The 27208-nt window shown below is 72.2% G+C and overlaps 6 protein-coding genes across 7 annotated transcripts in view; 3 read left to right on the top strand and 3 right to left on the bottom strand.

Annotated features, from left to right (window-relative positions):
* Positions 1-1304, bottom strand: part of SERINC4 (serine incorporator 4) — a 3496-nt gene extending 2192 nt beyond the window's left edge. Inside the window, 5 exon segments of the mRNA XM_068409838.1 lie at positions 17-110; positions 200-279; positions 375-553; positions 991-1137; positions 1254-1304. Of these exon segments, the coding sequence (XP_068265939.1) occupies positions 17-110; positions 200-279; positions 375-553; positions 991-1137; positions 1254-1304 (551 nt within the window).
* The window catches only part of SERF2 (small EDRK-rich factor 2), a 25724-nt gene extending 7536 nt beyond the window's left edge, over positions 1-18188 (top strand). Inside the window, exon 4 of the mRNA XM_068410906.1 lies at positions 18178-18188. The gene's annotated coding sequence lies outside the window, so the exon portion shown is untranslated. The remainder of the gene's footprint in view (positions 1-18177) is intronic.
* HYPK (huntingtin interacting protein K) lies at positions 2826-3902 on the top strand. 2 transcript variants are annotated; one of them, XM_068410531.1, is made up of 4 exons: positions 2837-3047; positions 3192-3247; positions 3530-3581; positions 3744-3902. In XM_068410531.1, the coding sequence occupies exons 1-4, from the start codon at positions 2862-2864 to the stop codon at positions 3837-3839; spliced, it is 390 nt and encodes a 129-aa protein (XP_068266632.1). In that variant the 5' UTR covers positions 2837-2861; the 3' UTR covers positions 3840-3902. The 2 variants fall into 2 exon arrangements, with proteins under 2 accessions (XP_068266634.1, XP_068266632.1); XM_068410533.1 differs by lacking the exons at positions 3192-3247; positions 3744-3902 and having other exon boundaries at positions 2826-3047; positions 3530-3589.
* MFAP1 (microfibril associated protein 1) lies at positions 4279-8246 on the bottom strand. The gene is made up of 9 exons (XM_068410530.1): positions 8059-8246; positions 7747-7966; positions 7390-7519; positions 6962-7149; positions 6323-6431; positions 6090-6250; positions 5721-5880; positions 5073-5162; positions 4279-4965 (listed from the first exon to the last, which is right to left on the bottom strand). The coding sequence occupies exons 1-9, from the start codon at positions 8135-8137 to the stop codon at positions 4783-4785; spliced, it is 1320 nt and encodes a 439-aa protein (XP_068266631.1). The 5' UTR covers positions 8138-8246; the 3' UTR covers positions 4279-4782.
* On the bottom strand, positions 8321-15346 carry LOC137668392 (basic proline-rich protein-like). Its single transcript, XM_068409837.1, has 3 exons — positions 13119-15346; positions 10574-10703; positions 8321-8728 (listed from the first exon to the last, which is right to left on the bottom strand). Exons 1-3 carry the CDS (start codon positions 15344-15346, stop codon positions 8321-8323), a joined length of 2766 nt encoding a protein of 921 aa, XP_068265938.1.
* On the top strand, positions 14144-27080 carry FURIN (furin, paired basic amino acid cleaving enzyme). Its single transcript, XM_068410904.1, has 16 exons — positions 14144-14227; positions 16334-16698; positions 19895-19993; positions 20655-20750; positions 21124-21252; positions 21776-21852; positions 22194-22282; positions 22441-22613; positions 23580-23792; positions 24091-24191; positions 24296-24399; positions 24593-24710; positions 25412-25591; positions 25675-25799; positions 26226-26342; positions 26417-27080. The coding sequence occupies exons 2-16, from the start codon at positions 16519-16521 to the stop codon at positions 26983-26985; spliced, it is 2370 nt and encodes a 789-aa protein (XP_068267005.1). The 5' UTR covers positions 14144-14227; positions 16334-16518; the 3' UTR covers positions 26986-27080.
* Positions 27081-27208: the final 128 nt, after the last annotated feature.

The following is a 27208-nucleotide window of genomic DNA, read 5'->3' as shown; positions in this document are numbered from 1 at the left end:
ATCGCCCGGCACCCACCAGTTCTTGTTCCAGGTGTGGGCGAAGGCGGTGATCAGCACCAGCTGGGTGAGGATGAAGGCGAAGCCCCCGCAGACGCCCGTGTAGTGCCAGGCTGGGGGGAGAGGGCAGCGTGGGGCTGGGCCAGTGCAGGGGGCACACGGGGAGCCGGGGGTGCCAGCTCGGGCGGGCGGGGGAACGCACCTTGGATGAAGCCGTCCTCGGGGATGAGGAAGCTGGAGGCACAGAGCCCCACCAGCACCAGCAGCTTCAGGAGCCAGAACCTGGCGGGGAGCGAGCGTCAGGGAGACAGGGCCCCGGCAGCCCCCGGCAGCCCCCAGCCCCGGCCGCCCAGCGCGCCCCGTGCCCCGTCCCGTACCCGTTATGGAGCTGAGCGCGGCAGTCGGAGCTGGAGCGCACGTTGAGGAGCAGGGCAGCCTGTGCCAGGTGGAAGCAGGCGGTGCCGAAGCAGACCCGGTACACGGCTGAGGAGCCCACCAGCTGCTCACAGTCCGTGCCCCCGGGCAGGTGCTGGCACAGCACCGCCGAGTAGGGCACCTGCGGGCACGGCGAGCGACGGGACGGGGCTGCTGGTGTGCCCAGCACCCCTTGGCCCCAGCTCCCCCAGCACCCCTGGGCTCCTGACACCCCCAGCGTTCACAATACCCTCCCCATCCCCAGGACCCCCGGGACCCTGGCACCCGCATCGCGCTGGGTAAGTCCTGCATCTTTGGTACCCTGGCACCCCTTCCCCCTTGGCACCTCCAGCACCCTTGGCACTCCCAGCAGCCCTGTTACTCCCAGTATCCCCAGCATCCCCAGTACTCCTGGGTCCCCTGGTAATTGTGGCACCCCCAGCACCCTGGGACCCCCAGTGCCCCTGGGACCCCCAGCACTCCCAGTGCCCCTGGGACCCCCAGTGCCCCTGGGACCCCCAGCACCCACAGTGCCCCTGGGACCCCCAGCACCCCGGGTGTCCCAGCTCCCACCGTCACCTTCTCCCTGATGGCCTGGGCCACGGTGCGGGACAGCATGAGGCAGCACACGGCAGAGGCCAGGACGTGCAGAAGCGTGTAGAGGATGCGGGTGACCGTGGACGCGGGGAGCCCGCGGCAGCAGCCGCAGCCGCAGTTGCGGCACAGCTGGGGGGGAGCACGGTCAGCAGGGACCCCACGGGGCCAGCGCCGCCCCCGAGCCTGGCCTGGCCCCCCCGCCCCGGCCCGGCACCCCCCGGCCCCCGCAGTCCCCTCAGTCCCACCTGGCAGAACAGCAAGTGCAGGAGGCAGCTGTGCGCCCGTGTGCCCGCCATGACCCGGCTCAGCTCCCCTTGGTCCCCGCTGCCCTGACGGGATTAGGGGGATTGTCGGCTCGGCCCGCCCCGCCATCTGCTCGCCGTAACCTCCCAGGGGCAGCCACCACCGGGGCGCTCCGCAGGGACCCTGTCCAGGGTGCACCAGTGACCACTGGCCATGGGGACCCCTGCCTGGGACCCTGGCCCCTCACTGGGCAGGATGACACTGCCTGGGCACCGGGCTGCTCGTGGGAGGCGATGAGCCCTGACAGCGCTGGGGTTGTTTTATTTTTCCTCTTTCCTTCGCAGGTTAAAGTGTCTTTATCTCGACTCACGACTTTTTTTGCTTTTGCTCTGTCCTATTCCCTCCCCGACCCACTGCGGGGGGTGGGCGGCTGTGTGGGTGCTCGGCTGCTGGACGGGGTCAGCCCACCACAGCCCCCCGGGACCCCAACGTCCCTGCACTGGAGCGGTGGGAGCCCGGGGGGGGACGGGCCCCGGAGGGTGCCGCAGAGGAGGGTGGTGGTGCAGCGGGCGCAGGAGCTGGCCCGGGACCGACAGACGCGGGTCCAAGCCCAGCACAGGAGGCGGCTCTCGGGGGGGGGGGGTTCTGTCTGACTCCCTGGCGGGTTCGCCAGACTGATGTGGCACGGCCGGACCCAGCCCCGGGCACCGCACGGACGGGCAGGGGCTCAGGCTGCCGAGGCTGGGAGGTGCCGCAGGGCCGGTGCGAGGCCCCGGTGCCAACCCAGGGAGCTGGAAGCAGAGTCGGCCGCGGCAGCGTGGCCGGCCGATGGCGGCGACGGTGGCGCAGGGTCCCCGGCTGCCGGGCGAGGGCAATGAGTTGGGCACAACCCGTTCTCGCCCGCCCTGCGCCCGGGGACGCTCCCAGGCCAGCCTCGCACCTGAGGCCTCGCACCTCCCCACGGCTCCCCGTGCCCGTCCCGGGGGGACACGGTGTCCCCGTCAGGGCACAGCGGGCGACAGGCGGTGCGGAGGGGGCGGCGGCGGTGGTGACCCGGCTCTCGGGGCCATCCCTGCCGGGCTCCTGCCCCAGGGCACGGGATGCCCCGGCCCGGCCACCCCGGCCCCCGGGCACTGCCCGCGGCAGCCGCTCTGCCGCCGCTGCGGGGCGTCCCCGTGCCCGTCCCGTCCTTCCATCGCGTGTGACCGCGGCGGGGGCCAGGCCGCGATCCCTAACCCGCTTACCCGGCTTAGCGAGCAGCCCGGGGGCAGCGGGAGTCGGGGGCAGCGCCGCGGGGCACCCACCGCCCCGCTCGGCCCGCCGGGCCCCGCAGCGCCGGCGGCGGGACGGGGCCGGGGCCGGGGCCGGGACCGGGACCAGGACCAGGACCGGGACCGGGACCGGGACCGGGGCCCCGCTGCCCGCAGGGGAGTCGCGGGGGGTCCCCGGGGGAGGCGGGGCGATGGGCGGGGCCTCCGGGGCGAGGGGCGGGGCCTCCGGGGCGATGGGCGGGGCCGGCGGAGCGAGGGGCGGGGCCACCCCGCCGCCTCTCTGGCCCGCGTCGCTCGTTGGTTCCGGCGGCCGCACGTGACCGGAAGCGCGGCGGCGGGATGGCGGCGGAGGGGGACGTGGAGCTGGAGCTGGAGACGGAGCCGAACGGGTCCGGCGGCGGCGGCGATGGGGCGGGCGGGCGCGCGGCCGAGAAGCCGCGGAAGCACGACAGCGGCGCGGCCGACCTGGAGCGCGTCACGGACTACGCGGAGGAGAAGGAGATCCAGAGCTCCAACCTGGAGACGGTGCGGCGGGCGGGGCGGCACCGGGGCGGCGGGGGGGGGCGGCGGCCTGCGGGGGGCTGCCTGCGGCCTGCCCGCCCCGCCGGGCGCGGTGGCGCGCTGCCCCGGCCGGCGCTCGCAGCGGGGTGACCGCGCTCCTCCCGCCAGGCCATGTCGGTGATCGGGGACCGGCGCTCCCGGGAGCAGAAGGCGAAGCAGGAGAGGTGACCGCCCGCGCGCGCTCGGGGCTCTGGGCGGCGCCGGTCCGCGCCCCTCCCGCACCGGGACGGCCCTCGGAGCACGGCACCGGGCCCTGACTGCCCCGTTCGACGTCCCGGCCCTTCCCCGGGAGCCGGGGTGGGCGCCCGGCTGTGCGGCTGAGTGAGCGGCCGGAGGGGGGGTCACCGGAGGGGGGGTCACCGGAGGGGGGGTGCCATCGGAGGGGGGGTCCTGTCGGTCACCGGGGGGTGTCCTGTCGGTCACCGGGGGTCTGTCTCTTGCTGTAGGGAGAAGGAACTGGCAAAAGTGACCATCAAGAAGGAGGACCTGGAGCTGATCGTGAGTAGGGGCTCGGGGCGGCGGTGGCGGGTCCCAAACGTGGGGCACGGCCGACACCGCACCCAAAGGCGAGGCTGGGGCACGGCTGCCCGCGGTGCTGGAGCTGGGGGGGTGCGTGGCTGGGCAGCCCCCACCACACCCGCTGCGGCCCTTTCCCTGCAGATGACGGAGATGGAGATCTCGCGGGCGGCCGCGGAGCGCAGCCTGCGGGAGCACATGGGGAACGTGGTGGAGGCCCTCATCACCCTCACCAACTGAGCGCCGGGCTGGCCGCGCACGGGCTGTGTCACCTCACCCAATAAAGGCACCGGTGGCAGCGGGGGTGGTGGCTCCTGTCACTCCATTGTCCCTGCTCACGTACCGGCGTGGCACACCCCGCGGCTGAGGGGAGGTGCTGTGCTGCCCTCCCCATCTTGGTGAGTCCAGCTGGGACCAGGGGAGGCAGGACCGGGGCAAGGCACCTGCCCCTGCCCACACCTGCCCCTGCCCGCGCCCCCACCCAGCGCAGGTCAGGCCCTGGGAACACGAGGAGCTTCATTAGTGTCCCCCGTGAGACCGTGCTGTGTCCTGTGTGCTGTGGCAGGAACCTCGCACCCTGCCGGGGCCGGCACCTCCCGGGCTGCGCCGGCCGGGCCTGGCTCACGGGAAGGTGCAGAACGGGACGGCCGCATCCCACAGACAACACAGCCAGAGTGTGTAAGAAAACAACTGCTTTAATCAAAGTGATCCCCAACCCCTCCCAGGTAGAAAAGCCAAGCCCTGCAGGAAGAGGGAGGAGCTGGGGCCGCCGCTGTTCCACCCCAAAAAAGGGCCCAAAGTGATAATGGGGAAAGTACAGGTGACAGGGAGACGCTGTGGGCCAGAGGGGTGTAAAAGTCCGCTAATTCCCCCAGAAATGGGTGTGCTGGAGCCGGGGGCGTCGCCACACTCCTGTCCGGTGCTGCCGCAGCTCCGGGGTGGCTGCTGGTGGGACGGCTGCGTGGCCACGGGCCTGGCCAGCACGGACAGGCCCTCGTCCTCCACGGCACCCAGGCAGGGAGGGCACCGCATCAGCAGGGCTGGTGTGGCACAGGGCGCAGAGGAAGGGTTTGTCACCACAGAGTCCTGGCACCGCGCCGTGTCCCTCCTGTCCCTGCCCTGGCAGCCAGCAGCGCGCCGTCCTGCCCGGCCAGCGCCACGCCACACGCTCCTGCCCGCCCCCTTAAGTGGTTTTTCGCTTCTTGGCTGAGGGCCTCTCGAAGACGTCCCGCACGCCCGCTGCTTTCTGCTTGAAGAACTTGGTGTTCTGCGCGCTCTCCTGGCCCCAGGCGGAGTCGAAGGAGGTGGTGTCCTGATCCACCAAGTGCGTGTACTTCGTCCGCCCCGAGCGCCCGAAGTTCTTGACCTGGGGAGCAGCAGAGCTCGTCAGCCGCCGCTCAGGGACCCGCTGCCCCCCCGACCCCTCAGCACAGCATGAGGCCAGGCGCCCTCCAGCCAGCACAGCTCACCCACCTGCATGACTTTGGGCAGGATGGTCTTGTTGAAGTGGTCCTCGAGGGTCGGGGCGCTGAAGTCCCTCTTGTACACCTCCTCGTCCTCATCCTGCAGGAGAAGGACACGCCGGCTCAGCCCACGAGCTCCCACCGAGGGCCGGCCGCGGTGGAGCCACCAGAAGCCCCCATCGCCGCTCTGCCGGGGGCTGCCATGGTACGTGCAGCCCTATTAACCCCCAGGCCCACCCCTGGCAGCCACCCTTGCGTCCCTCTCCAGAGCCTGAGCCGTGGCCCACACGGAGCTGGCTCAGTCCCAGCAGGGCCCACCAGCCCAGACAGCGGCACGGGGACAGCTCTGCTGCTTCGGCTGCGTCTCAGCCAGGAACCCTCAGCACAACGTGCTCTGGTGAGGCAGCGTGGGCTGGCTTGGGGGGGGGACCGTGCCCGTCCCACCCAGGTTCCAGCTGCAGGCCAGGGCCTGGCAGCCACCGCGGTGTCCCTGCTCACCCTCTTCCACAAGAGCTGGCTGAGCTCAGATCACCTCGGTCGCTTCAGCCCCGTGCTGCCTCCGAGGGCCGGCTTTGTCCCAGGGCACCCCCAGCCCCAGGGCACTGCGAGGGGGGCTCCCCGCAGCCCCAGCCCCTGCTGCCGGCGCGGCCCCACTCACCATGAAGAAGGCGCCGCGGTGGTAGTACTTCTGCAGGAACTTGTACTTGCCCTTCACCGCCTTGTTGGTGATGACCTTGCCGTTGGCCCGCAGCTCGGCGCGGCGCTCCTCCTCCGTCAGGTTCCGCATGCGCTCGATCTCCGCCTTCTCCTTCTCCATGCTGGGCAGGAGAGAAACCCCTCAGGCCCCGCAGCACCCTCCCGGGAGAGCTGCTGTCACCGGCCGCCGTCCCGCCGGCGCTGGCTCTGCCGGGGAGCGCGGGCAGCCCGAGGCGGCACAGCCGCCATGCAGAGGGAAGCCGAGGAAGAGCTGCCCGGGGGGCCCAGGGCTGCGGGCTCTCGGCCTCCTCTCCACGCAGATGATACTCACGCTTCTCGTTCTTCACGGTCCCGCTTGATACGCTTCAGCTCACGCACTTTCCAGGCCTCGTACTCCTCCTCGTCGTTCTCATCGTCTGTGTCGAGCGCATCCAGCGCTGCCAGCGAGCGCTTGTTCTCCTCCAGCTCCTTCTTCGCTTCCTCCTCGACGATCTACAGCAAGGACCACGCTAAGCTCGCTGTGACGGCCGCCCGCCCCCCGCGACCCCCAGCCCGCCCCCGCACCTTCAGCGTGTACTTGCGCCTCTCCTCCGCCATCCTCTTTGCCTCCTGCTCCAGCTCCTTCTGCTTCAGGGCTTCTGCTTCCCGCTCCTGCACTGTGATCCGGTCCTTCCTGCGGGCAAGGACTGCCTCAGCCATGAGCCCACGCGGCCGCTCGCCTCCTCGCAGACCTCCCCCTCCTGCACCGCAGCCACTCTCTGCCCTCACCCTCTCCGAGGAGGGGCCACGGCCCAGGGCTCTGCCCTTTCCAGCGTCACCCATGCCGGGGCTACCACACTGGTCCCCTACGGCTGCTGGCACGCGTGTGAGCGACGGGAGACCGAGGCACCAGCTGTGGGGCACAGCCTGCCGCCGGCCCCCTGCGCTGCCATGCGGCACTTGGGCTCCAGCCAGACCCCGCTGCGACCCCGACCCACAGCCCGATCCCGCAGCGACCGACACAGCTGCAGAGGGGCTGTGGGTGCAGTGACCACCCCTCACTCCCCAGCTGTGCCCTGCCAGGCTGCGACCATCCCTCCCCTGGGGAGGCAAACTGCCGCCCCGTGGCGAGGAAGAGGAGCCCACGGCAGCGGCGTCCGCTCGGCCCCAGCTCCCACCACGGTGTCCTCGCCCGGGGCTGACCCGCGCGGCCGCGTCACCCACTTGCGGATGAAGACGGGTTTGAGGCGCGGCTCCATTTCGTCCTCGCTGTCCGTGTACTCCTCGTACTCGGACTCCGACTCGGACTCTTCTCCGGACCGACCCTCATCTTCCAACTCCATCACCTCCATCTCCTCGGTCTTCCTCTCCTGCGCTCGCTGCCGCATCATCCCGCGCCGGCGCTCGATCTCCTGACGGAGGCAAACACAGAGCGGTCGGACACCAGCCCTGCTGCCGCCTCCCTCCCGCTCTTCTGTGTCTGGCGGCGGGGGCCTCTCCTGCCGGCCGTCCCACACAAGAGGACGGTAACCCCCAAGTTAAGCCCTGGCCAGTTGTGGCACTGGCGCGGCTCCACCAGACAGCCCACGCGCCCGTGCAAAAGGCAGTTCCAGCTGTGCCCCTAGGCCCGTTACTCGGCTCTGCAAGCGCACCTCATCGTCGATCTCTTCCTCCTCCTCTTCGCTGGTGTCCTCCCGCTCCAGGCGCCAAGCCTCCCCCTCCACCTCTGAATCGCTTTCTCCAACCACTTCAGGCTCCACGATTTTACGGTGTCGTGCCAGCCTGCAACAGACCCCCATTAAACAACGCAAAGAGGCTCCAAGTACTTGACTATTCGTGAATCTTCGCTAACGAGGACGCGGCAAACGCTGGAACTGCCGCGTGTGGCCGGAACCCACCGGCGGTTCCTCGGTGCGGCACAGCGGGGTCCGGGCTCCCCAGCCCCCGCGAAGGCAAACCCGCGGGGCAGCGCGGCCGGGGCACGGCCCCTCGCCGGCCCGCGCACTCACCGCTCTTCCACGTCCTCGGCGATGCGGTTCTGGAGGCGCCGGAGCCGGGGGTCGTTGGCCAGCTCCTCCTCCTGCTCCTCGGGCTCCACCTCCTGCTCCTTCGCCTTCTTGATGAACTGGAACTCCTCGTCCTCCTCCTCCGAGGACTCCATGGGCGCGTAGTCGGGCCGCTTCCCCGACACGTACCGCTTCACCTTCACCTTCTCCATGGACAGCTCGCCTGCGGGCGGCCGCGCCGTCACCGGAGGCCCCGCGCCCGCGTCCCCCCGCCGCCACGGCCGGGCCGGCCCCGGCCGCCGCCCCCCCACTCACCCTTCTCGTTGCGGACGGGCACGGCGCCCGCCGTGGACTGGATCGGCGGCTGCTTCATGAGGGCGCTGGGGACCGACATGGTGGCGGCGGGGACGGGACAAGGACAGGGACAGGGACAGCGCCGGGGCCGGGCCGGAGCCGAGCAACAGCCGCTGACAACAGCTCCGCGCAGCCGCTGACCCGGAACCGGAACCGCGGCCCCACTTCCGCCGGAAGCGGAACCAGCCACCGGCGAGTGACCGGAAGTGGTGCCGGCGCGGGGTCACTTCCGGGGCGCCGCGGGCGGTGGCAGCCCGGTGCCGCGGGCGGGGGGGCCGGTGCTGCGCGGAGCCGCCGGGCCCGGGGCGGGGGCAGCTCCTCTCCCTGCCGCCGCGGCGCGTTTCTCCGCTGCCGCCGGGGCCTGGAGCCGAGGTGCCGGCAGAGCCGCGGCCGGAGGGACGGGCCGCCGCACGCAGGGCCCCCTCGGCGGCGGGGCAGCACCGGGCGGCACCGGGGCAGGGTTCAGCCCGGCCGGCCGGGGCAGCCGGGCTCCCGCCCCAGCCTCCCGTGTGGGGCACGACTCGCCGGGGGCCTCCGGCCGCGTCTGAGCGGTGCCGGGGCGCTGGCTGCGGAGCCCCGGCCGTCGCCTCTCGCTGCCCTCTCGGTCATGGCAGCGTTCGCCCCGGGCGCTCTACACGGAGCGTGGCGGGAGGCGGCCGAGCTGCCGAGGGTCCCGGTGCCTCCCCGGCTGCCAGGGGATCATCCCCTGCTGCCACCCCTGCGTCCTTCCGCTTCGTGTGTGGCTGGCGTGGAGGTGACAAACCGCGGGGGCTGAGCCGGCCGCTGCCGGTGCAGCTGCTGCTGATGCGGCCACCGGGCCAGCCAGTGCTCGGTGGCGCCGTCGCTGTAACTCCACGGGACTGTGGAACACGTCCTGCGCTCGGCAGCGTTGCCGAAGCCCTCCTGGCGCAGCCTGGGGAAACCACCGCTCTGCCGGTGCGCAGCGGGGCCCGGTGGCCCCCGCGCTGCCGCCCGTGTCCCCGTCTCCCGGGCAGTGAGGGCGAGCGGCCCCCGGCACGGCGCCGGGCGGCAGGGCTGGTACAGTGGGACCCTCCCGCTGTGCTGTGGGGCCGGGGGAGCCCCTGGGCTTCCCGGTGGCGCCGGGAGGTGACGGCGGTGGCGTGTGTGTCGGGAAGGGCCGGGGCCGCGGCTGCTTCGTGGCAGACGTGTGGGGTTTTCCGTAAGCGGCGGGTGCTGCGGGTGCCAGCGCACGTCACGGCCCCGAGGGGCGCGAGGTGCCGCAGGGGAAAGCCGAGGGCAGAGCTGGGACGACGCTGGCGCGGGCTGGCCCTGCCCTCGCACCCAGCCGGCTTCTCTTGAGGCTGGGCACAACCGTGTCACATGCCACCGCAGCCACCTCTGCCATCCTGTGCCGCCTGCTCGGAAGGAAGGAAGAGGTTTCATCTTCTCGGAAGCGTTACCCGCTGGCACCCCGCAGCGGGGTTTGGGAGCCCAGGGGCCAGGGCCGTGCTTTAACCCCGTGGTGCCGGGTGCCTGTGCTGCCCTCGCCGGGGCGGCTGCCAGGACGCCCAAAAGCAGTTGGTGGGTGGTGGTCAGCGCCCAAAGGGAGCGAGGGAATTCTCCTGTTGGTGCCCTTGGCCCCGCGCTGGGGGATGTCCCACCTGGAGGATCACATTCAGCCGGTCTCGGGGGGTGCAGACCCCCATTTTAGGCAGCGGCACCGCCCCCAGTCTGGGCCCGGCTCCGCTGGGGTGGAGGGTCCCGGTGGCGCTGGGCAGGGCTCTCCCGGCAGCGCCCTCCGGGACCCCCTCGCACAGCCCCGTTCCCTCTGCCGAGCCCGGGCAGAGCTGTGGGCTCCCTCCAGGGTCCCCGGCCCCGAGGTGTGCAGCGGGACCCCGGTGCTGCGGGGCTGCCTTGGTGCCCCGTAGCCTGTGCTTTGCCTCCGCAGCCGCGGCGTCGGTAGCTTTATCATCCTACAGCACCTGACGGGCCTCCCCAGCCTCACCCGGGAGCGAGCGAGCGCTCGGTCGGGTGTCCCTGGCCTTTACAACCACACAACAATCAGAGCTCCTGCTCTGTGTTCGGTCATCTGGTGAGATACTGATCTCGGGCGTTATCACAGCGTGTTCCCACCTAACGAGTCCTGTGCCGCCGCGGCAAGGGGCGGGCTTCGGCGTGTGGCTCGGCGGAACAATTGGACGCAGCGGTTCAAGGGGAGCTCGGGAGCTGCGCCCAAAGCACGTAGTGTCCTGTTCAGGTGAAGCAAAGCTAAAGACCTCGGCAAACAGGGGAACGCTCTCACAGCCCAGCTCAGCTCCGTGACGGCAGCCGTGGTGGGACGTGGCCCTCGGCCTGCAACGTGCCGCCCCTGACCCGTGTCCCCTTGGCAGAAGCCAAACGCCGGCGCTGCCCCGGCCTGGCGCGGTGGGAGCTGGGGGGGACCTGGTCACCCCAGGCAGGGCCCTGCAGCACCCATTGTGGTGCGTGGGGCTGTCGTGGCTGCACCCGCCCTTACCGGCTCCCCGGGGTGGTGGCAGAGGGGCTGCCGGGCGCTGGCGTGGCTGAGGGCAGCCCCAGCCCCCTCTCCCTGGCGCAGCGGCTGCTGACGTGCCGGCCCCGCAGTGGCTTGGCAGCGGGCAGCCGGGCTGCGGCAGGGCCGGGGGGGCTCTGTGGGGCTGAGCCCCCCGTTCCCAGGGCGGTGCGAGGCTGGCAGAGCCTGGCACGGGCCAGGCTGCTCCTCGGTGCTCTGCCGGCTGGTGAACACGTGCCCGTGTCTGTGAGGAGCCCCCTCCCCAGCCCACCGCAGCCCACGGGCAAACAGGGCTCCTGCTGAAGGGCCACGGGTGGGCTCGCCACCGTGTTCCCTGCACTGTGTACCCTTGTCCCCGCGCGTGTCACTTGTGTGGAGCCCCCGACGGTGCTTGGGCCGGGCGAGGGTGTCCCTGCGCCTGCCCAGGGCGGCTGTAGGGCACAGGCGATGGCGGGCGCGGGGCAGGGGCAGGGCCGCGGCGGGCTGTGGCCGGTGCCTTGGCCGCGTTACGGCTGCTGCTGACAGAGTCGGCGGCAGATAAAGTCACAGCAGCGCTCGGAGCTGGTGCTGTTTGTGTCTGCGGCTGTAGGGCAAGGCCAGGGTGTGCGGGCTGGGCCTCCAGTCCCCGGCGTGCGAGCGCGGTGTGTTGTGTCTGGGACGGGGCTGTGGACAGAGCCTCCCACGCCGGCGGCACCCTGCCGAGTGCAGCTCCCGGCCGGGCCACGCAGTGCCGGCACCCACCGGGGCACCGGGGCTGCCCAGGAGCCGGGCGGTGGCATCCAGCGGTGAGGAGAGGGGCTGGGGAGGATCCAGGGAGAGGGGACGGAGCTTCGGGAGAGGGCACAGGAGCGGGGCCGGGGAAACGCGTCGGCAGCTGCGGGCTCGCCCCTGCGCCAGCACGGGCACGGGGCCGAGCGGGCGGCCGTGCTCCGGGTGAACGCGGCGTTCCTGATCTGCTCCCTCTGCACGTCCCCTCCCTGCCATTGCTGCCCCTGTGCTGGGGTTGCTGGGGCCCTCTGCCCTTGCTGCCCCGCAGCGCGGGGGCTGCCGTGTCCCCGCCACATCCCCGAGCTCTGGGGGGAGCTGGGGGTGCCTGCGGCAGGGGTGCAGCCCCGCCGCTGCTCTGCCCCCCGGGGAGGGCGGGCAGGTGGGCAGTTGCATCACTGTCGGGGCTTGTGCAATCTCTGTAACCCGAAAGCCAAAAATTGACCTGATTTTTCCATGAAAGCAGGTTTCTGTCGATCGCTGGGTGCTGCTGGGCCACGCCACAGAGCGTGCTTGGTGCGGAGGAGCAGGGGGGTCTCCCCTGGCCCAGGGGAGCAGTTTGGCCCCTGTGCCTACAGCATGGACTGCCGCGGGACATCGCCTGGCAGGGCAGGCCTGGCAGGGAGCTAACGGTGGGTGGTTAGCCCGCTCCTGGCCAGCTCGGAGTGCGCCGGTGCCTCCAGGCCGTGGCCCCCGAGTCAGTTAAATGTCCTGGGGAGGGTCCGTGGTCCCGGCAGACGCGGCTGCCGTGGCTGCGTCACCCCCTCGCTGCCCCGTAGGCAGTGGCTGAGCAGAGGGACGCCGAGCGGCCCCGTAAGGTCGGGGGGAAGAGCAGTTTGGATCCAGCCTGGCAGCCCCCCTCCGTCCACAGCCAGCCCCCGGCCCCGGGGGGCTGCCGGGAAAGCAGGTCCCGTTGACGTCCGTGGCTTCGTCCCGCAGCCAGGTGCTCCCGGCTGCAGGGTTGTCTTTGGCAGGGCTGCGGGGTCAGCGCGGGCCCAGAGCCGGGGGTTTACGTAAGAGAGAGGCGCTTCCTGCCTGCCTGCCCCGCGGCACCCCGGCCGCCGCGACAAGGGCCCTTTGTCAGCCCCTCTGCCCAGCGTGACATGTCACAGGGGCAGCGGCTTGTCACCTGCCCGGGCACGGCCGCCAGCGCCTGAGCGAGGCACCTGGAGATAAGGCGCTGGGCTGGGGTCCCGCTCCGGACCTGCCCCCAGCGCACGTGTCCCCCGTATAACTCCGCAGGGCGCTCCCAGCTCGGCTGCGCATCCCGGGGCTCGGCGGGGGTGAGTGCCACGCGTCTGTGGGGCGCTGGGACCCCCCGGGCTGCCCGGTGGGACCGTGGCCCCAGAGGGTGAACCTGGGGCACCGCAGCCCCCATGGCGGGTGGTCCCCGGACACCGGGGTGGGCCTGGCCTGAGTCGCTGCCCCGGGGCGACGGTGCAGCCGGGTGTCTGCCCTGCAGAACTCACCCGGTTTAACAGAGACGCTGCCCCGTGCCAGATTCCCCGGGCTGTTCTCAGCATCTCGGTTACCAGGGTGACTGTTTCCTGTGCGATCATTAATGCTTCATGATCTCGATTGTGATATCCGAGTGACTTCCTTTTCTCCGTGAGGAGCCGCGGGACCCGCTCCTGCCCGGGGCTGCCCAGACCCCGCTGAGGCGCGGAGGATTCAGGTCAGTTTGGGTTCTGCCGCTTCCGCATCGCTCCTGACGCGGCCCCGTTGTTTGTCACGAAGCCGAGATGCGCCGCAGTTCGCTCCTCACCTTTTCTCCTTGGTGGACGTCTCTCCCTCCTGAAACCTGAAACGGGGCTCATGGATTTTCCTTGTGCTGCTGCTTTCCAGCTTCTCCTCCGGCTCCCACGCCCTGCCCGGGGCTGCAGCCCCCGCAACACGCACTTTGCGGAGGCCGGTGCTGTTCCTGCTGGCCTGGTTAAGGCACCCCCTGCTCCGGCGGCTGCCGGGCCTGGAACGGGCCGGCCCGGGTAGGCTCGTGTCCTGCCAGCCCTGCGTCACAGAGCGACCTGTCACCTGCTGTGCTGGGCGCACGGGGGCACGAGACGACGTGCCTTTGGGGTGCCCTTCTCTGTGCGTGCTGGCACCCCTGCTCCGTGCCTGGGGCCCACGGGGGGTCTGGGCTGTCCCGGGGCAGATCCAGGTCTCCCACTTGGGCGGGCAAGGGCAGCCCCGGTGGGCACAGGCAGCCCTCAGTTGGCACGGGCAGCCCCGGGTGGGCACGGGCAGCCCCCGGCGGGCATGTGCAGCCCCCAGTGGGCACGGGCAGCCCCGGTGGGCATGTGCAGTCCCCGGTGGGCACGGGCAGCCCCCGGTGGCCACGTGCCAGGACAGAGGACGGGCTGTGCAGAGCCCCGGGCCGTGCCCGGTCTCGGCGGAGGGCGGCTCTCCCCAGGCCAGGGCGAGGGGGAGCGGCCCCGGCTCTCGCGGTGCCCCGGGGGGGGCTGCGGGGGGTGCCCGGGGGGAGCAGGGCCCCGCGGGGGGCCGGGGGGGGGCGCGGCGGTTGCGGAGCGCTCGGCGGCGCCGGTGCGGCGGCGGGGCGGGCGGGGCGGGCGGCGGTGACGGCATCCGGCGGCGCCCGGCGGAGCGGCGGGCGTGCCGCGCCGGGCCGAGCCGAGCCGAGCGGGGCCGGGCCGTGCCGAGCGGAGCGGGGCCGGCGGCGGGGCGGGGCGGCGCTGACAGCTGCTCGGCGTAAACAAGCGGCCCCGCGGCCGCCCCGGCCGCCCCTGCCTGGGCCGGGCCCGGCTCCGGGGCGGGCGCTCCGGGCGCCCCGCGGCGTGACGCGGCGCCGCCGACAGACGAGCCCGGCCGCGGCGGGACGGGCCGGGAGCGGAGCGGGCCGGGAGCGGGCAGGCCGCGGTAAGGGCCGGGGGCGCGGCGGGGACGGGCTCGGCCCGCCGGCACCGGCGGTTTGACAGCTGCGGCGGCGGCGGGGCCGGGGCGCTGCGGGCGGGGGCGTGCGCGGCCCGGCCACCCCCGGGCGGGCGCTCCCCGGTGCCCGGGCCGGGCCGTCCCCGCGGGGCAGAGTCCCTGCGGGGCTGCGGGCAGCCGAGGGCGAGCGGGGAGCCGGGCCCCGTCCCGGCCGCCCCCGCAGCCGCCCGTGGCCCCGCCGCGGGAGCCGCCCCGCGGGTGCGGGGACAGCCGGTGGCTCCGGCCGTGCCGTGGGGCCGGTGCCGCAGCCCCGGGACTGCCGGGTCGCTGCCGTGCGGCAGCCGAGCTCAGCCGATGCCCGTCAGCGTGGGGAAGGGTCCCGGCCCGCGGCAGCCCCGCGTGCGTGACCGGCGGCGGGCTGCCCGTGGGGCTGCGGGGCAGGGAGCACGGCCCCGGTGGGGCTGTCCCGGTGCCGCTCCTTCCTCCTCCTGCGCCCCGGGCAGGAGGGCAGAGGTTTGCAGGCAGGGCCGGGGCAGGCAGCGGGGGTCTGGGGGGGGGGGAGCCAGCCCGGCCGGCTGGGCTGGGGCAGCGGGCGCGGGGGGCCGGGGCTGCGGGGGGCCGGGGCTGCGGAGGGCCCAGCACCCCGTGGCGGGGGCCCATTGCAGCGTTGTCCCCACGTGGAGCGTCACCACCGGGAGCGGGGGGGCTGCTGGCTCTGGGACCGGCGTGGCGGAGGAGACCGCCCGGCTCAGGGGCCTGCGGAGGGCCCGAGGGGCTGGCACGGAGGCTGGCCGTGGCAGACAGAGTCCCCTTGTGCTGTGCCTGCTGCTCTCTCTGCTCACGCGGTGGCTTTTTCCCTTCCCGGGGGCTCCGGGAGCCTTTTCCCGCTGGAAACTGCGATTTGGGCCCTGGCACGATGTGGGGCCTGGGGCTCCTGTCCAGCCTCCGGCGGGTGCGCGTGGCTCTGGATGCCTCAGCCCGCGGCCGGCCGAGGTCTGGTGGCTGAGGGGGAGCCGCAGCGTGCCTGAATCGCGGCACTGTCTGTGCTGCAGCCTGTGGCGAGGGCTCAGGCGGCTGCCAGGAGCAGCTCTCCTCCCCTGGCAGCATGGCAGGCTCCCTGCCCGAGGTGACTGGGGCTCCTCTGGGCACTGCTGGCCCCCCACCTTTCCCCCTGTCTCTGAAACACAACCAGATATTTCGGGGTCCCTGTGGGGCTCTGCGTGTGGAGCTCGCACCGGTGCTGTTGTGTCAGGGGCTCCTTTGCCTGGGGACGTTGCTCCCTGCTCTGCTCCCCACCTGCTTTCCCAGCTCCTTGTGTTTGCCCCCCGACACGGCGCGCGCTGTCCCCGGGCACCCCTGCGCGCAGGTCCCCGGGTGCGTGGTGGAGGTGACAGCGTCCCCCTTTTCCTGGTCCCTGTGCCCGTTTCCTCTCTGCTGTGAAGATGAGTCACGCCGGTGTCACCATGTTGTGCTCCGGAGGAAGGGCAGAGCTGAGCTGCTGCTGGTGACAGGCAGCACGGCGCTCGGCACTGCTGCCAGGCACGGCCCGGCTGGTGGCTGGCGGTGAGGCGCTGGGGCTCTGCCAGCCCGAGCAGGGGCTCTCCCTGGCTTCCTCCCTCCAGTCCCTCCTTTAGCTGGGGTTCCTCGCGCAGTGTCTGGGGGCATCTCCTTGGTCTCCCCTTGGGACTGGAGAGGCAGGCTTCCCATCCCAGTTGCTCCCAGCTCTGTCCCGGTCGGAGAAGGGGCTCCTGCCCGCTGCAGGCCGTGGCGGCAGGGGCCCGGCGTCCCTTGCCTTGCCTCTCCCCTCCCTCGGTGCCCTTCTCCCCTCCCGGTTCGTCTCGCGTGCTCTCAAGCACAGAGCGTAGGTGTGCGTTGGGCAATAGGCAAACAGTGGCTCCGTGCCGGGGCGCTGGGCAGAGCCGGCTGCCACCGTGGCTCCTCGGGCCCCCGGGTCCCACGGCTGTCCCTGCGCTGCGGTGGGCAGCGGGCGCTGCGTGCCAAGGGCCCGGTGCTGGAGTCTGGCAGAGCCAGCCCTCCTGGGTGTGAGCAGAGGCACCCCACGGCCTGACCGCTCTTCCGTCCATCTCTCTGCAGGTCGTGCTGCTGTCCTGGACGGTCTGTTCCTGCTGCCCGGCTGTCGCGGGCTCGTCCCCATGCTCTCGTGGGCCGAGCGGGGGCAGAGGGGCCCGTGCGCCTCGGGGTGCTGACGCAGGGAGGCCGCTGGACCCGCCGCTCCCAGGACCCTGCTGCTCCCCGGCTAGAGGCACCCCGATACTCTGATGGATCTGAGGCCCTGCTCGCTGCTCCTGCTCTGGACTCTGGTGGTTGCCCTCACTCTCCTGGCCCAGGAGGTGCTGGCCCAGCGCATTTACACCAACACCTGGGCCGTGCTCGTCCCTGCGGGGCCCCGGGAGGCTGACAGGCTGGCCAGGAAGCATGGATTCCTCAACCTGGGCCCGGTAAGTCCCTCACTTCCCTCTCTCCATGGAAGCCATGTCCTCTGCTGGCTCTGCCACACTCTGGGCAGGTGCCGGGCTTGGCCCCAGAGACAGCTCGGGTGGCAGCAGGGCCACTGCGTTTGCGCCTGTTCACTGCAGCCTTCCAGCACCCACCGTGTTGGCTCAAGGGTGGTAATTAGCAGGATGGAACTGGGGCCTCCCCCTGCTAGCGGGAGGGTCTGTGGCACAGCATGGCATGGCACAGCACGGCATGGCACAGCACAGCACGCTCTGCCTGCTGGAGGGGGGAGGAGGAAAAGCCCATCCCAGCGTGAGAAGGCTGAGTGCTGTGCGTTGGTGGAGGAGGAGAGGGCTCCTGGTTCCCCGCAGCGAGCTGCCCCGGCACGGCACGGCCTCAGCTCAGCCAGGGGATGGGGCAGCTCCATCACCCCGCTGCCAGCGGGGCGGGGACAATGGGGCGATGGCGAAGGAACCGGGACCCCTTGTGTCCCCCACGGTCCCGGGTGTCCCCGGCCGTGTCCCCAGCGCGAGGAGCCCCGCGGCGCTCTCCTCCCGCAGGCTGGTCTGTGGGGCTCCATCGGCGCTGCGCCGTGGGCTGGCGGCGGGTGGGGGCTTTGCCGATGGAGCCAACGCCAGCACGGCTGCCGTGACCAAGGGGGGGCCAAGGGGATCCCGTGGGAGTGGGAGCAGCAGGGCTGGCCCAGGGGACACCCCCCGGCCCCCGCGTGGGCTCGGGGAGCTGGACCAGCGCTGCTCTGGCGAGGTGAGGCCAGCTTGGGCACAGCGGAGCCCACGTGGCTCTGCTGGCCCCCGCCGGGCTACCAGCGTGCCCGGGGGCCTGTGGCTCCGAGAGCTGCCGGGCTGGGCTGGCTCTGCGGAAAGGAAGCGAGGGGTGAAATCCCAGAGGAAATTGCACAACTCGTGGCTGCGGTGTCAGGACCTCGCTGGGAGCGGCTGCCATGAGCTGTCGGGCGGGGAAGGTGGCTGTGGCGGGTGCCCTGTGCTGCCGCCCGGAAGGAGCCCTGTGCGGGGCGGGGGGTACGCAGGGCTCTGGGCACAGGGAGCCCCGAGTCCTCCAGGGACAGGGAGCCCTGAGTCCTCTGGGGCTTGTGCTGGAGGAGGGAGGTCTGTGGGGGCTGGACCAGGCCCTGCCGAGGGTGTCTGCGCTGCGGGGATGATGGGGTGGCCTCACGCAGGTGCCGTCTGCGTGGAAGTGTCTTAGACCCGATGCCAGGGCAAAGGATGTGCCAGGCCAGGGCTGTGGCCATGCAGAGGGGACACGGAGAGCAGCCCAGGACGCGTCCCGCTGGGCCAGGTCTCCACTGAGACCCCCAGGAGCGGGGGACGGGGCTGAGGTGCCATCAGCCGGCTCCCGGCAGCGTTCCCATCGCGCACCAAAGGGCACCGGGCTCTGCGGCCGTGAATCCACTGGCCCGGGGGTGCCGTCAGGCCCTGGGGTGCAGTGCGGAGCCACGCAGGGCCCCGGGGCTCGGTGGGGAGCCCAGACCTGCTTGGGGTCCCTCCGATGAGCCACAGAGGTTCTGTGCCAGCTCTGCCCGGCGCCGCTCGCCTTCCCCTGCGCCGTGTGCTCTGCGGCCGGAGCCTGGCACCTCCCGGCTCCCCCAGCCCGGCGCAGCAGCGGCCAGGCAGAGCCCCGCGGGCTGTGGCAGGAGCTGCTGGTCTGGGCACGTTTTCCCCCGTTCTGGAGCCCGTCCCGGTGTCTGTGCTGCGGGACGAGGCTGGGCTGGCCGTGACGGCCCGGTGGGAAGATCTGGGCTTCCCCTCCCGGGGGTGTCCGGGCTGGCGCGCTGGGGGGTGCGTGCCGCTGGGACAGGATGCGCAGCCAGGCTGGAAGGGGGGGGGACCGGGTGCTTCTGGCAGTGCCCCAGCGAGAGGCCCCCAGGGTCCGTATCTGAGAGGATCCTGGCCCCGGCGCGGGCTCTGGACACTGTCCTCGAGGCGTGCTGTCCCGTCCCGGCGTGCTGTCCTGGCGTGCTCCCAGCGGGGGCAGGTGCACAGTCCCCGGGGCCAGCAGTGCCTCCAGGACCCACGTCTGGTGCCAGCAGCCTTGAAGGGGGCCCGGCACGTCGCCCTGCTCCCGGGTCCGCGGGCAGGAGTGCGGGCAGCCCGCTGGCCCCGGGGCTGGCCGAGGTGGCCCGAGCGGTGACGGGAGGTCGGGGCAGGAGCGGTGAGCTGGCACAGCTCTCCGTGGGATCAGCCCGCCCCGGGGATGCGCGGGGCTGGGGGTGGCTCTGCCCTTGCTGAGGACAGGGACGGTGGGGATTAGGGTGGAGGCGTGTGGGCTGGCCGGCTCCTGCTGCCACCGCGGTGTCCGGGCAGACCTAATCCCGCCGGGTGACGGGGCAGAGCCGCGATCTGCGTGCGGGAACAATCGGGGCTCTGTCCTCACCGTGCTGGCACACGGTCCCCCCAGCAGGGGTGGTGCCGGTGTGGCTCCGGGTGCTGGGTGCATTCCCCTCGCCCCACGGAGCACAGGGGCCTTCAGGGTGAAGTGCCCAACGTGGGGAGCTGCAGCCTGGAGTCGCTGCCCCGGGGCTGAGGGTGCCGTCGGCCGGGTGCACCTTTCCTGCCCTGTGTGGCTGGCCAGGGTGGTGGCACATCTGCAGAGCTCCGATAAGCTTGGGGGGGGGTTCGTTAATGGCAACCAAATTGTTTTGCGGCGGCCTGGGGTGTTGGAGGGTGAGGTGTCCTCTGCTTTGTGTGCCTGCAGCCAGGGCTCAGACCCTCCCTGCCCTGGCCGGGGCTGCCTGGGGAGCGGGGCCTGGAGCCCCCCGCGACCCCCTCACCAGTGGCGGGGGGTGCTGGCTGGCTCTGGGGGAGGAGCAGCAGTTTTGTCTCCTGAGGTTGGTGCCTCCCCCAGGCTGGCTCTGAAAGGCTTGTCCCTCTCTGCCACTGCTGGCCTGGGGCTTCCCCGCCAGGGCAGCAGCTTCGCTGGACAATCAGGACCCGTGGGAGGGTGAGGTGGGCAGGGGCCGTGTTGCTGCAGCCCCAGCTTGTCACCAGCTGCCGCAGCCTCTCGCAGGAGGTCCTGCCCCGGGTACCTGGACACCAGCCGCGCTGGGGTGGGTGGCCCAGCCTGCCCGTGGCAGCCCCGGGGCTTGGGATTGCAGGTGGGGGGACGGGGAATCGGGGAGACCGGGCTCTCACGTCCCTCCTGCTCCTTCCTCTGTTGCAGATCTTCGGCGACTATTACCACTTCAGGCACCGCGGCGTGGTGAAGCGTTCCCTCTCGCCCCACCAGCCCTGGCACAGCCGCTTGGCCAGGGAACCGCAGGTACGTGCAGCGGGGGGGCCCTACCAGCCGTCTGTGGGGCCTGGCTTTGGTCCTGGGCACTGCACACCGGCACGTGGGCCAGCGCTAGGCACGGGACGGGGCCGAGCTGCCTGGAACCGTCCCCTGGCACTGAGGCCCGCGGCAGAGCCAGGTGGGAGCTGGGCACGAGGCTGGCGAGGGCAGGGGGTCGGCGAGGCCGGCGTCACCGTCCTGTGGGCTGCTGTGATCCCGGGGCACGGGGCAGCCTCGGCTCCCCGCGGGGCGTCCGTGCCTGGGCACGGTGTGCAGGGCAGTGCACGGCGCCGCGCGGGGCTGCCGTGATCTCCGTGCCCTGGCTCCGGGCCCGGCGCGCTGGCGGCGCAGCGGGGCGTGCAGCGTGTCACGGGGGCTGGCAGGCCCTCAGCAGCCCGCTCCGACCTGCCCGCTCCGCTGGAGCGGAGCCTGTCACGGGACAGCCGGCGTGGCCGGGCAGGGGAGGCCGGGAGGGACGGTGTGGGTGCTGCGGTAGCTGCGGCGGGGTCGGGTGCGTGGCCAGCCCGGGGCTGGCTGCGAGGTCCCCAGGGAGAGCCCCTCTGGGCAGGCTGCTGGTTGCGGGGCAGGGGCCCAGGGAGCTGCTGGCACGAGGAGCAGCGGGGCAGCCCCACGGCCTCTCTGTCCCCAGGTGCAGTGGCTGGAGCAGCAGGTGGCGAAGCGCAGGACCAAGCGAGACGTCTTCATGGAGCCCACGGACCCCAAGTTCCCGCAGCAGTGGTACCTGGTGCGTGCTGGCAGGGGGCTGTGGGCACGACAGTGTGTTCTGTGGGTGCGGATGTGGCACCTGAGGGACGGCTGTTAGGGGGCTGCTGCTGCCAGCCAGGCTGGCAGGGAGGGGAAGGCCTGAGGTGCTGTGCCCGGTGCTGTGCCCCTGGGGATGCCCAAGGAAGAGGCCGTGCTCAGGGAGCTGCGGTCCCTGCCGGGGCGCTGGCAGGGCTGGGGAGAACCTGGGGCTGGACCAGTGCTGGTCCCCCGGGGTTTCCTCGTCCCCTGTGCCCCAGCAGAGTGGGGGGTGAAGGCTGGGAGGGGTGCGGGCACACCCCGCAGCGGTGCCAGCAGCCGGGTGCAGCTCCTAGTGCCAGGGCTTCTCCCGGCAGTACAACACGAACCAGCGGGACCTGAACGTGCGTCAGGCCTGGGAGCAGGGCTACACGGGCAAGGGCATCGTGGTTTCCATCCTGGATGACGGCATTGAGAAGAACCACCCTGACCTGGAGGGCAACTATGTAAGCGTGGGGTGATGCTGCGGGTGGGTGCCACGGGAGCTTGTCTGTTCGGTGCATCCCCGGCGCTTGTGGCACAGGGCTCGTGCCTGCAGTGGCGGGACATGGAGGAGAGCGATGGAAGTGGGGTTGGAGCCTACTCCCTCTGCTCAGCTCAGCCTCGGGGACACGGGGCACAGAATCAGAATCACTGAGGTTGGAAGAGCCCTCTGGGCTCATCGAGTCCAACCATTGCCCTGACACCACCGTGGCAACTAGACCAGGGCACTAAGTGCCATGTCCAGGCTTTTCTTAAACCCCTGCAGAGATGGTGACTCCACCACCTCCCTGGGCAGCCCCTTCCAATGGCTAATGACCCTTGCTGAGAAGAAATGCTTCCTAATGTCCAACCTGACCCTCCCCTGGCCAAGCTTGAGGCTGTGTCCTCTTGTCCTAGGGCTAGTTGCCTGGCCTCACACGTGGCCCCAGGGCGGTGGGGCTTGGTGGCCCAGGCAGATGGTCTCTAACTGCCAGATCTGCCTTCCAGGATCCAGGGGCGAGCTTTGATGTCAACGACCAGGACCCAGACCCGCAGCCCCGCTACACGCAGATGAACGACAACAGGTGAGGCAGGAGGCAGAGCCCAGCCGCGCAGGGACGCGGTGGCAGCGCCAGCCCTCGTGTGTAGGAGGGTGTAGGGGTGGCCGCGTGCTTCTGCCCCAGGGAGAACCCCCCGCCTCCCTGTCTGGTGCGAGCAGCATCCTTTGGGGCTGCCCAGCACCGGCCGTTCAGTGCCCCCTGCTCCGGAGCCAGAGGGCACAGAGGAGCCCCGCGGGGCCTTTCTCGGCCACCCGGCTGGGGAGGGACGGGAGGCAGCCCGGTGCCAGTCCCTCCAGCGGTGGCCGGTGCCCGGCCCTGTGCTCCCCGTGCCCCATCCGAGCATGCTTGGTCCTGTTTCGACGCAGACACGGCACGCGCTGCGCCGGGGAAGTCGCCGCGGTGGCAAACAACGGTATCTGCGGTGTCGGCGTGGCTTACAACGCCAGGATCGGAGGTGGGTGCCCCCGCGCTGGGCCCTGCGGGTGCCTCGTGGCCGGAGGAGCAACCATGCCGGGGACCCCGGTGCCGCTGGCCGGGGCAGCCCCGTGACGGACGGAGGGCTGTCACCAGCGGCACGGCCGCCCTGCCCTGACGCCTGCTCTCTGGCCCCAGGCGTGCGCATGCTGGACGGGGAGGTGACGGACGCTGTGGAGGCCCATTCCCTGGGCCTCAATCCCAACCACATCCACATCTACAGCGCCAGCTGGGGCCCCGAGGACGACGGCAAGACCGTGGACGGCCCGGCCCGGCTGGCGGAGGAGGCTTTCTCGCGGGGGGTCAGCCAGGTGAGCCCGAGGGGTTGCCGGGGAGCGCTGGCCCAGCTCCTGCCCCTTCCCCGGGGTCCCCCTCGCTCTGCCTGCCCTGGTCGGTGTCCCGGCCCTGAGCCATGAGCTCCAGAATCAGGCTCTGTTGGTTTTTCCTGTTCGCCCGGTGCGATGGCCCTGAGCCAGGGCTCCTCCCGGGCACGCCGCTTATCTCGCCTCCCCACGCCGCCCCGTCCTGCCTGCTCCGAGGGCCCCCGCGCAGCCCGGTGCCAGGATGCTCGCTCCCTGCTCTCCCAAGCCCTGTGCCGGTTCCCACCCGGTTTCGGGCCAGCCGCTCGCCCTCCCTCCCTCCGCCTGTCCCCCCGTGCTGTCGGTGCAGCCTGTGCCTCGGCGTGGCCGTGGTTCAGCTGTGCCCCGTGTTCTGCCGGGGATTCCCTGCGCGGAGACGCGTGTGCTGTGCCTGGCATGCCGCAAACCCGCCCCGCGGTGCCACGCCAGCCCTGTCATGCTGCGAGCGGAGCTGCGGCCTCTGGGTGCTGAGCCGTGGCGGGGACTGCTCGGCCGAGCTCCCGCGGTGCTGCCGGGCGGCTGCACGTCCCACGCGGGCGGCCTGGGGGATTTCTGGGTGGAAAAAGACACCGGTTCTCGTTAGCCCCGCTGCGGCGGGGCCTCACCTGCTGGGGCAGCCCCCGTAGCCTCTGCAGAGGTGCCCCGGTCCCCTCCGCAGGCACGGCGGGGATGAGGGGTGGTGGGGACGGGCACCTGGGCTGGCGGGCTGTGACCAGTGGTGCCCTGCTGTCCCCCAGTGCCCTGCTGTGCCCCGGTGCCCCGCTGTCCCCCGCTGTCCCAGCCGCATCTGCTCAGCCTGTCCCCCTCAGGCTGCAGGAGCCCTGGGGCAGGCGCCGTCCCCATCCCCAGCCCAGGGCTCGCTGCCCGGCGCAGCGCGGGGGACGCCGGCGCTGGCCCTCACCCTGCCTCTGTCGCTAGGGCCGAGGGGGGCTGGGCTCCATCTTCGTCTGGGCGTCCGGGAACGGGGGCCGTGAGCACGACAGCTGCAACTGTGACGGTTACACCAACAGCATCTACACGCTGTCCATCAGCAGCACCACGCAGTACGGCAACGTGCCCTGGTACAGCGAGGCCTGCTCCTCCACCCTGGCCACCACCTACAGCAGCGGCAACCAGAACGAGAAGCAGATCGTGAGTCGGGGCTGTCGGGGGCTGGGGGGGCTCATGGGGGTGGGACGTGCTGTGGGCATCCCTCTGGGTGCTGCACCGGGAGCAGGGCTGGCCCCACACCGCCGCCCTCTGGGTCGCTCCCAGGGCTCGGTCTCGTGAGTTCAGGGCTTCTGGGGGGAAGCTTGTGCGCTGCCCCAGGAGCGGTGGCTGTGTCTCGCTTCCCGGGAGACACAGCCTTCGCGGGGACACGAGCCCCCGAGCCGGCTCCTGGACGTGGCCGGTGCCCGCAGCAGCTCCTACCCTGCGCTCCTCCCGGCAGGTGACGACTGACCTCAGGCAGAAATGCACCGAGTCGCACACGGGGACGTCTGCCTCGGCCCCGCTGGCCGCTGGCATCATCGCCCTCGCCCTGGAGGCCAAGTAAGGGCGGGCGTGGAGCGGGGTGGGCTGGGGGCGGCCATGTGGACCCGCTCGGGGCCGGCAGGAGCCGGGTGCCGGTGCCTGAGCCCCGTGTCTCCCCGCAGCCAGAACCTGACGTGGCGGGACATGCAGCACCTCGTGGTGCAGACGTCGAAGCCGGCTCACCTCAACGCCAACGACTGGGTCACCAACGGCGTCGGCCGCAAAGGTACCGGGGTGCTGGGGGCAGATCAGGGGCTCCCCTTCCCGCAAGCACCACGAGCCTGGGGGTGCCGGGGCAGAGCGCCCTGGCAGACCTGGGGGGCCAAGGAGGTGGGAGGCCCCGGGAGCGGCGTGGCTGGGCCCGCGTCCCCCCGGGATCCCCGCCCGGGGAGCGGCGCTGACCCTCTCTCTGTCCGCAGTCAGTCACTCCTACGGCTACGGCCTGCTGGACGCCGGCGCCATGGTGAGCCTGGCCAGGAACTGGACCACGGTGGGGCCTCAGAGGAAGTGTGTGATCGACGTCCTCGTGGAGCCGAGGTGAGGGCTGGGGAGCCCAGGAGGGCATGGCCCAGCGTCCGCCCCGTGCACAATCCCGCACGCCAGCCCAGATGCTTCCAGGGCCAGGGCGGGGAGCGGGGAGGGTCCCCGGGGCTCTGCTGCCCTGGAGACCGCGGACCATCCTGCGGGAGCTTGGAGAGAGCTGGGAAAGCCGCCTCCAGCCATCCAGCGCCGCCGTGGGCTGCTGCGCCTGCCCGCTGCTGCTGGGGCTGGGCCGGGGCGCCGCGGTTTGGGAGCAGCCGGCGTGAGTCGTCCCGGCACAGAGGGGCTTTCAGGGGCCACACAGAAGCTCCTTTCACTGTGCCTGGCCGCTGCCGCCGCAGCACAGCGCGTGCCATCTCGTGTGCGGCCGGGCTGCTCCCCGGGGGCTCTCGGGTGGGGGGGGCACAGGCCCTGCCTCTGCCTGCTGCCCCGCCACGCTCCCCCGGGACCCAGCCCTGCCCGGCTGGAGCGGGCACTCCCTGCAACCCCCATCCTGCGCTGGCACCGGGGCCGGGGGTGGCCGTGCCCGTCCCGTCCCTGGCCGTGCCGTGCGGGGTAGAGCCGGCCCCGCGGCTGGCCAAGAAAGGGCCCATTCAGGGCTGGCAGGGAGCGGCTGGGGAGGCGGCACCGGGCAGCGCCTGCTCGGCACAGCGAGCCCCCAGGGCTGGGCTCACTCTCGCCGTCCTCGTCCTCGCCAGGGACATCGGGAAGCGCCTGGAGGTGCGGCGGAAGGTGGACGCGTGCCTGGGGAAGGGCAGCTACATCAGCCGGCTGGAGCACGCGCAGGCCCGGCTGACGCTGTCCTACAACCGGCGCGGGGACCTGGCCATCCACCTCGTCAGCCCCATGGGCACCCGCTCCACCCTGCTGGCCGCCAGGTACGTGCTGGGCTGCGGGGTGCCCCGGGGCGGTGCGGGGGGCTCTGTGGGATGCCGGCACCCACCGCTCACCCCTCGCCCAGGCCACACGACTTTTCGGCCGACGGCTTCAACGACTGGGCTTTCATGACGACGCACTCGTGGGACGAGGACCCCTCCGGGGAGTGGATGCTGGAGATCGAGAACACCAGCGACGCCAACAACTACGGTACGGCTGGGCCGGCCTCGGCCCCCCCAGCTGCCTCCCTCCGAGGTGCGGGGGGAGCAGCACGGGCGCCCGGCATCCCCCAGTGCCCCCGAGCCGGGGGGGCCGGTGGCACCGCGGGTGCTTGGCGGTGGCCTGGCTGGGGAGAGGCTGGGGCTGGGCACGGGAGGAGGGGATGCGGCTGCGCCGGGGGTCTGGGGGCCTGGCGGTTGTGCCCTGGGCACCTGTGTGGGGAGGTGCCCCCCACGCCAGCTGGCCCGGCCCCCCCGCCCTGTGGGCAGCCCGGCGCAGGGGCATGGTTGTGTGCTGGGGGCTCTGCCAGGCGGTGGGCGCAGCCCCCCTGACCCCTGCCAGCCCCCTCCCCGTGCCCGTCCTGAGCACGGGCGGTCCCGCGGGGGTGCCGGGGGTCCTCACCCCGCGTCGTTGCAGGCACGCTGACCAAGTTCACGCTCGTGCTGTACGGGACGGCCGCCGACTCCCCCAGCCTGTCCAACCAGCTGGAGAGCAGCGGCTGCAAGACCCTGGCCCCCAGCCAGACCTGCGTGGGTGAGTGGGGGCTGGCAGGGGGGGCGGGGGCGCGGGCAGCCCCCCTGCCCACGCTGACCCTGCCTCTCCCGCAGTCTGCGAGGAGGGCTACTACCTGCACCAGAAGAGCTGCCTGAAGCGCTGCCCCCCCGGCTTCGCGCCCGGCGTCCAGAGCACGCACTACAGCCTGGAGAACAGCGTGGAGCCCATCGCGCCCCACCTCTGCCTGCCCTGCCACCCCTCCTGCGCCACCTGCGCCGGGCCCGGCCCCAACCAGTGCCTCACCTGCCCCGCGCACTCCCACTTCAGCAGCCTGGACCTCTCCTGCTCCCACCAGACGCAGAGCAGCCGCGCGTCCCCCGCCCTGGGGGACGGCGAGGGGCTGGCCGAGGCCCCCCCTCCGGCCAACCTGCCCGTCCTCATCGCCAGCCTCAGCTGCGTCCTCATCGTCGTCATCTTCGTCACCGTCTTCCTGGTGCTGCAGGCGCGCTCGGGCTTCAGCCTGCGGGGCGTGAAGGTCTATGCCCTGGACAGCGGGATCATCTCCTACAAGGGGCTCCCCTCCGACATCTGGCAGGAGGACGGTCCCTCCGAGTCGGACGGTGAGGAGTACGAGGCCCACAGCGAGAGGACTGCCTTCATCAGAGACCAAAGTGCCCTTTGATGAGCCCTCCCGCCCCTCCCTCCTCCCTGCCCAGCACTGCGGGGCCGGGGCAGGTGAGGCCGAGGGGCCCCGGACTCTGCCCCCGTCCCCCTCCCACGCCGCAGCAGCCCGGGGCTCCCACCCGCCGCCGCCGTCCCTCGGCCCCGGCCTGGGCTGCCGGGCATGGCCCTGCCGGTACCGTCCCCAGCTTGGCACCGTCCCACTCTTGCACCATCTCTCTTGG

Source organism: Nyctibius grandis, chromosome 11 (genome assembly GCF_013368605.1).
Source record: "Nyctibius grandis isolate bNycGra1 chromosome 11, bNycGra1.pri, whole genome shotgun sequence".
NCBI lineage: Eukaryota > Metazoa > Chordata > Aves > Nyctibiiformes > Nyctibiidae > Nyctibius > Nyctibius grandis.
The sequence above is the reverse complement of the archived record's forward strand: the minus strand, read 5'-3'. Positions and strand labels throughout refer to the sequence as shown.